This window comes from Geospiza fortis, unplaced genomic scaffold (genome assembly GCF_000277835.1).
Source record: "Geospiza fortis unplaced genomic scaffold, GeoFor_1.0 scaffold424, whole genome shotgun sequence".
In the NCBI taxonomy this organism is placed as follows: domain Eukaryota; kingdom Metazoa; phylum Chordata; class Aves; order Passeriformes; family Thraupidae; genus Geospiza; species Geospiza fortis.
This window is the reverse complement of record NW_005054354.1, coordinates 2,641,975-2,649,868: the sequence shown is the minus strand read 5'-3', so window position 1 is coordinate 2,649,868 and position 7,894 is coordinate 2,641,975. Positions and strand designations below refer to the sequence as shown.

At 41.7% G+C, this 7,894-nt stretch overlaps 1 protein-coding gene across 3 annotated transcripts in view; it reads left to right on the top strand.

Annotated features, from left to right (window-relative positions):
- Window positions 1-7,583, top strand: part of KMT2E (lysine methyltransferase 2E) — a 55,411-nt gene extending 47,828 nt beyond the window's left edge. For 2 of the 3 annotated variants that reach the window (XM_014308027.1, XM_005423519.2), the window contains 5 exons: window positions 1,978-2,279; window positions 3,935-4,023; window positions 4,125-4,238; window positions 4,395-4,486; window positions 5,320-7,583. In XM_014308027.1, coding sequence (XP_014163502.1) covers window positions 1,978-2,279; window positions 3,935-4,023; window positions 4,125-4,238; window positions 4,395-4,486; window positions 5,320-6,834 — 2,112 coding nt within the window. In that variant the 3' untranslated portion in view covers window positions 6,835-7,583. The remainder of the gene's footprint in view (window positions 1-1,977; window positions 2,280-3,934; window positions 4,024-4,124; window positions 4,239-4,394; window positions 4,487-5,319) is intronic. The other variant, XM_031059047.1, reaches the window with a different exon arrangement.
- Window positions 7,584-7,894: the final 311 nt, after the last annotated feature.

Below are 7,894 nucleotides of genomic sequence, written 5' to 3'. Positions count from 1 at the left end.
CTGGGGTATCCTGCTGTGGAGCATTGAGGAGTCTTCCTTCAGTAGTTCTTCATCAGAACTGGATTTTTGTTTACTTGCTTCAAGCTGAGACATAAATGGAGCAATATTGTAGGAGCTCTGATCTTACCTGATCATGGACCTGAGAATTTGATACATCATGTGTGTGTTACTGCAGCCCTGCTATTTTGGCAAATCCGAAAAGAAAACATAAGCCAAAATTCCTGTCACTTGACAGTCTTCTTTTTCTGAAGGCGAAATTAGTCTTCACAAATCCCAGCAGCACTTGGTACTTCAGTGACCCTCCCCACGTCCCTTGCTGGCAAGGACTGTTCCAGGCTGTTACTGCTGAGAGCTTACACTGCACTAATCTGCCAATACAAAAAGGCATGGCTGCCCCTGACATCCCCAGTCCCAAGATTCTTGTCTAAAAGTCTCAGTTTGAAAAAACAACCAGAGCAAATTGCATCTGTACCCCTGAAAGAGAAGGGGGTTTAGGATTTCTGAGGACACACAAAAATTTAAAAGCTTAGACAGTATAAAAAAAGAGGTGGTGGGCTAGATCCCACCTAAGGTGAAAGGTGAGGATTTAGGAATTTCGTAGGAGGCTCATAAAAGCCTTTTCCCTAGGGTCATGTAAGACAGCAATATCCTTAGGTAGGTCTTTGTAGGATGTTTTTGCATATTTCTGTATTTCTGTGGACATCTGCTCTTGTTTTTTCTTACTATTGCACAAGTCCTTTATCAATACAGACCTGTACATTGTGGCCACACTACATGGGTTTCTTAACATTTAAGCTTTCTTTAAAGCAGTATTCTCTAGGGGGTCCCTGTTACATGATGTGGAAATAATACAAAATTGTTTGAAAGTGAGATCAGTTCTGAACCTGAACTTTTTAATGCAAAATCAGGTATTTTTCACAGTTTTTACCCTGACATATGGATGGGTCTCTAATAGATCTGTTTGAAAGCAAACAAACAAAACCCCTTAGGACTGGAAACAGCAGCTGCTTTGGTTTTTCTCTCTGTTTAGAGATGGATGTCCAGTTTTATTGATGATTAAGCCAGTTAAACATTAATTTTTTTCACTGTTGCACTTTAGTTTGTTGGTTTGGATGCTGTATGCATTCAGAGCAGGATGTTGATAACTAGAAGAAAAACTGTAGACATTAAATGTAATTTTTACCAAACTAGTGTAGTTAACTGAATAAAGTAGGTCTGAAGGTCAATATTTCAGCTTTGTAATTCACATCCTGAAGATTTGTGGTGAAAACATTTGAGCCTGTATTTTTTTCACTGAAGGCAGTTTACTAACCACCAAAACTGGTTTCTCTTACATGGAACTTTGGTGTAGTGATTGTATATACATAATACATGAAATAGGAACCATGTGTCATTATTTTTAGTAATGGAGTTAGCTTTAAAATATGTTCTTAATCAGTCTGTCTTAAAGGGCAGTAAAGACAAATTCAAAATAAATGGGAAAAGTAAGTTGCAAATTCTGGATGTTAAAAGGCATGAAGAGCTTAGTGAATCCTTTGATATATGAAGCAGAAGGGTAGCAATTGCAAGGGAGTCAGTCTGAGACCTGGATGTGACATCTCTTGAAATCAGCTTTGCTAGATAAGTGTAATAGTAAAATTCTGCAGTTCCAGGAGAAACTGTACAGCCAACAGAATGACTTTAGCAGTGGCCCTTTTGCTGACCTGTGTCATCTGCTTCTTCTCTGAGGCAGAACACATAATGCTTCTCTTGGCAGAAGCATTTTTTTAGTATCACCTTTATAGTTGGTAGTAGCTCAGTACTTTGTAAATTCCACTGCAGCTGTGAAATAGCTTCAATAAATTTGTCCTTTTTTTTTGAACCAGTTACATGGTATGTATTACTGAAATATATAGTTCATTTAATAGAAACTATGAGAAAGAAAATGGGCAAAACTTCCTTTCTAATGTTTGTTTGTGGGTTGTTTTTTCTCCTTAGGTGTCCTTGTTAGAATACCGAAAGAGGCAGCGTGAAGCTCGAAAAAGTGGCTCAAAGACAGACAGCTTCCCCCTGGTTACTGTATCTCCTCAGGCTGCTGGTGGAGGAAATACAAGTAGTAATAATGGTGCTAGTGATGGGTATAACAACAGTGGTGAAAATGGGGAGCAAACTGAAAACACTGCAAGCCTGCCTTTACCACTGCCAACTACTGTTTATAATGCAGCTCCAGAAGACACTGGCAACAACTGTGCAGTTAAGGAATCTTCCTCCAGTGAGAAGAGTGAACCAGAAGTTCAGTGGTAAGCCACAAAACTACAGGATTTAAGTTTAATTCGAAAGAATTATTTATATGAATCTAAGTCTTTTGGTATTTGAAATCTGTTTTTCATTAAGGCTGCTGTTGCAGGTTATTGACTGGAAGCTCTTTTTCCAGCTTACTGAAGAGTTGTCTTACCTTTTATATTAGAAATACAGCAGTCGCCTCATAATGATTCAATTACATGAAGAATTACCCAGAAGATATTTATTAAATTATTTTAATTCTCCTTTTTTATCTTCTAATGGCTAATTAGGTATTGGTTTGAGCATGTGTGTCCTTGTATTTCCACTGCTTTGTCTGTGAGATGAAGAGAACTTTTCATGTTAAATCTTTCCCAAAGTACTGTAGGGCGTAAGGCGCAACAGGAAGACCTCAGGAGGTCTATATTTCACTCATGGCTGGAACGTGTGTGGGATGTTTGTGTTGCTTAATTGCCCTGTGCAGGGCTGAATGCAGCCTGGCCAGCAGCTCCTGCTCAGGTGGGAGCATGTGGTGACACAGCATTGTTGGTGTTTGCTCAGTGGTTCCCTTGTTTGCAGACCATATGGGCAGTGTGTGCAATGCCAGATACTCCAAACAATCCCAGATCCTAAGGAGAGGTGGAGTGTGGATGGGGAGAAGATAGAGGGACTTCAGTCTGTGTAAAACACTGCACAGTTTTTTCACTGAGTTTTGGTAGCTTTAAAATAGGTCAGCTGTGGTGACACTGTCTCCAAAACAGTAGTAGCGCAAAATAAATCCTGCTGATGTTCTTCATACTGTAGTGATGGTGTAACTGTAGTGAGGATGAACCGTGGGCTTAGGAGTTGAACATCCTTCCACTCAGATGCTCCAACTGTTCCAGAAAAGAAGATTTTGTAAAGCCAGTTGACAGGAGAACATAAGTGCAGTCTTCAGTGTTCCACTGAATAGTGGCTGTTAAGTTTGCTGTGCAGAAGCTACTGCCCTAAACTGTGGAAACAGGCTAAACAGGAAGAATTTACTACTTAGATTTTCCAATAACCCTGCAGAGCAGCACCAAGGCTTATTCCATTGCCAGCAGTATTGTAAAGTGATACCATACATCCTTGCCAGAAAGGAAAATAGTTTTGTGGAGTGCTGTCACTTAGGATATTCTTGGTCAGGTTTGAGAGATGTAATGGATTATAAGAGAGATGTGACTGTCACTGCATACCCACTGTCTGGCAATTCAAGTTTAGAAGTTTAAACAGAGAGATTTGTAGTGGTACACAATTTACAGCTGTGCATCTGCTATTAAAGAGCAGATTCCAATTCTGGACAGAGACACTTTTCTGCAAATTGAGACTATGAACCAGTAACTGTGACCTTTATTTTTTTTTTACTTTTCAGTTGTTTAGACAAAGAAAAACCCACAGATCTACAGATACTTCCTTAATAAGAGGAAATGCCAGTTTTTTAATGTAACATGGTTGCAGAAAATTACTGTATCTAAAATGGGATAAAATAGCTACAAACCATTAAAGTAATAATATTCTTTGTGCACAACCAGTTATTTGGTTGTTACATGCAGCCAACACTGTAAACTTTCTCTGACTCGGTATTTGCATATACCTTGTCTTAAATTTGGGCCATGGGAGTACATCCTCTTAAATTTAAAATGGCCCTCTCTTGCAGGACTGCATCAACCTCTGTGGAACAAGTGAGAGAACGAAGTTATCAGAGAGCTTTACTTCTCAGTGATCATAGGAAAGACAAGGACAGTGGTGAGTTCATTTATTGTTTTGAAGATACATCAGTCTAACCAGTTCCCCCATGGTAATCTGTAATAATTCTAATAATGTGTTTGGGTCTGCTTCATCTGTAGGGGGAGAATCACCTTGTAGGCCATGCTCACCGTCTCATGTTCAGTCTCCATCTCATTCAAATCTCATTTCCCAGTTGCAGCTTAAGGCCCCTTCTTTCACTGAAATTACAGAAGGTCAGTAAGCAGATGACCTTGTATGACACTTGACATATTCAATGGTCTAACAACAGCTTTAATAGCTCTTTTAAAGTCAAATATAAAGTGCTTAGTGATTTCTGCAAAAGATTTGATTTTCCCACTTTGATATTTATATCTGCTTTATTTCTGTAGAACCTGATTCTGAAAATCCAGAGCCAACTTCTGAATGTCCGTCCCCAGATACTTCACAAAGGACTTGTAAGAGTCCATCAAAAGCAAGCAAGGTAATGCAAGGTGTTTGCACAATATGCATAGGAATAGCTCCATCCATCTCTGATTAACCTTTAAAAGTGTTAATTTTAGGATTTACTACTTTGGTGACATATACACATTCATCTGTCTGTGCAGTAATTTAACATAGGTAGACATTTGCAAGAATATTTGTCCATAAACACTAAAAAGTGGGTTTATATGCTGTGCTTTCAGTAGGTGTACATGTTTATGGATGAGAGAAGAGATTGTATCTCTGCTGTTCTGAGGTGTGAATGCTGAAGAACTGGCACTCAGAACAAACAGCAGTGATGTGACTTACCCTTAACAGGAGGTTGCTCTTGCTCTGCAAGGGTTTGGCATTGTTTGGCTGTCAGGGCTCTGATAATTTGGAGAAGGATATTGAGTAGTGAAGTGATTCAGGTTGTCATATTTAGTCTGTTCACTTTCACTACCCCAGCTTTAAAACATTGAATCACTCTAAAAATTGCTTTATTCCTGTAAGTGGTCTTCTCTGGAATTACTTCTTTCAGATTCAGAAATCTAAAACTTTTAACAAAGAATAGATTCAGACTTTGACCTAATGGATCATATTTCTGTTACAACTTTAAAATACACTTCAGTAGTCTTTGACTTGGAAGAATTATTGATACATATTTGATAAAAATAGTACCTTCTCAAGCTTACTCTGTTACTGATGTTTTTCTCACACTAAATATATATCCTGCACCTCAGCACTTCTCACAATCTGGGGAGGAGAGTGTTCTGAGATGTTCTTTTTTGTTCATTGCATGCATGGTTGAATATTTCAAACATTGAGCACTGACTGCCTTTCTTTCCATTCCAGCCCTCTTCACCAAGTCCTGTAGTTTCAGCACAGCCACTTGGGAAAACACCCACAAAACCAGATTCGCACTGGGAAACTGCAGCTAATGCACCTGAGACTGAAAGTGCGAATCATCCCAAACCTGAGCTGCAGCAGAAACAGCTGACCAACAACGTCCAAGCACTTTCAAAAACTCATCCATCTCAGTCACATCTGCGCAGCTCTGCTGAGCAACTTTCACATTCACAGAAGTTGCCTTCCGCACCTTTGAAGCTGCATTGCCCCCCTTCACCTCATGTAGAAAATCCCCCCAAGTCCTCTACCCCTCACGCGCCTGTGCAGCACGGTTACCTTTCACCAAAGCCTCACTCACAGCAGCTGGGATCTCCATACAGACCTCATCACCCGCAGTCACCTCAAGTTGGAACGCCCCAGAGGGAAACACACAGGAACTTCTACCCGGCAGCGCCGACCCTCCAGCCCAGTAACCAGGCGCAGGCTAGCGGCCCTCTCTTCACTCAGACATCATCAGGACAATCTTCAGCTTCCTACAGCCAGTTTAACCAACAAAATTTGAACAGCAATGCGCCACCTCCCCCACCCCCTCCACCCCCTTCTTCCACTTACTATCAAAGCCAGCAGCCCTCTGGAAACTTCCAGAGCTACAGCCAGCTGAAGGGCAGCATACCCCAACAGACTGTGTTTTCATCTGGACCAAATCAAGCACTTCCTGGCACTGCGGGTCAGCAAACGGTGCAGGGCCACCACGTAGCTGCAGGGCATTTTTTGTCCTCTCAGAACCCCAGTATTCATCACCAGGCATCGGCATCTGCTGCTCCTCCCCCTCCTCCACCACCACCTGCTCCAGGCCCCCACCTTGTCCAGCAGCAAAGTACTCATCAGCAGCACTCTGTAGCACATGTTGTCGGTCCAGTTCATGCCATGGCAGTGGCTCCTGGATCACACATTCATTCTCAAGCTGCTGGTCACCATTTGCCACCGCCACCTCCACCACCAGGTCCTCTTCCCCACCACCAACCTCCCCATCCTTCGACGGGACACCAAGGTTTGCAAGCACAACACCAGCACGTTGTAAACTCGGCACCGCCTCCCCCGCCGCCTCCTCCCTCCAACGTTATGGGCTCGGGGCACCACCCCTCATCAGCACAAGGGTTACACCACCCCTCTCATCAAGGACCCCCCCATTTCCCTTCCAATGCTCACACAAGCGTGTCCTCCTATTCCTCTCAAACCCCACATCACACAACGTTAGGACCTGGACCTCAACATCAGCCTGCTGGCACAGGACCTCATTGCCCACTCCCTGGTCAGGGTCCTCACATCCAACCTCAAGGACCAAACAGTATTGCAACACCTACTGCTTCCGGCTTCTGCCCTCACCCCGGCTCCGTGAGCCTCCCCCACGGAGTGCAGGGGCAGCAGCAGGCCTCGCCCGTGCCAGGACAGATCCCCATTCACAGAGCACAGGTGCCACCCACCTTCCAGAACAATTACCATGGGTCAGGGTGGCATTAAAACAGATCCTTTTAGTTATAAACATTTTTAAAATGTTCTGTAATATAAACTGTGTATATTTAATATGTACCTATTCAAGGTACTTTTTAAAGCTTGTACATGATACTTTGTATAAAAGCAAACACCAGTGCTCTTCCATTGTATCCTTTCCATTTTTTGCTTTTTAAAATTCCTGAAAACGTGCTGTTAAGCCAGTATTAGGTATTTCTTTTTATTTTGTAAGTGGACATTCCAGCTGTTTTTTCTGGCAGTAGGTTTGATGCTGCATAATGTTTAAAATTTTATTGTTGCAGTTAAATTCATTTAGTGAAAGTTTTCTATATTACTTTTATACATATGTAATTAAATAAGTACACAGGCTAAGTGATGGCACTAACAATTTTTTTTTCCATTTTCTGTCAACAGTTTTTTTGTGTGCATAGAGATAGGAAACAATGCAATACAGATTTTTATAGTTTTGGTGTGGACATGGCTTTTTGTTTCATCAAGTTATTTGCAGAAATTGTAATTTAATGTATAGACTGTTTCTAATGTCTCGGACGAGTGCTGTAAATACTGTATTTCTTTCGCTTGTAAAGTTGCTTAAAGCTTCTTTCATTTGATATAGTATTGTATATAATAAGTCTTTTGCAAAAAAAAGTGTGATCTTTGTGAAAGTAGTACAGTATATGATCTTTAATTTTTTTTTAATATACTGTCACATTGCAGCACTGGTTGGGCATTTTAATTCATGTTAATAAATCACAATTGAAAGTGACCCTAAGTCTCTGATCTCCCCTGCTCCTTTTGAGACTCTTCACTTCTCTGCAGTTTTCAGCTGTGGCTTCACTTCTGTAGCACACACAGATGTGGAACAGCCTGGAGGAGGGGGATTCTTTCCCCTGCTCCCTTCAGAGTTTGAGGAATAATCACCCCGAGCACAGCAGAGTCCTGGGTCAGTTTATCAAGAGGGTCAGCAGGGGCACTGATGGGCATTTTTATGCTAGAGGTGACCTTGGTCACAGAGCAGGGAAGCACCTGCCTGCTGCAGGACCTTCCTGTTGGGAGGAGCTGTGTAGCA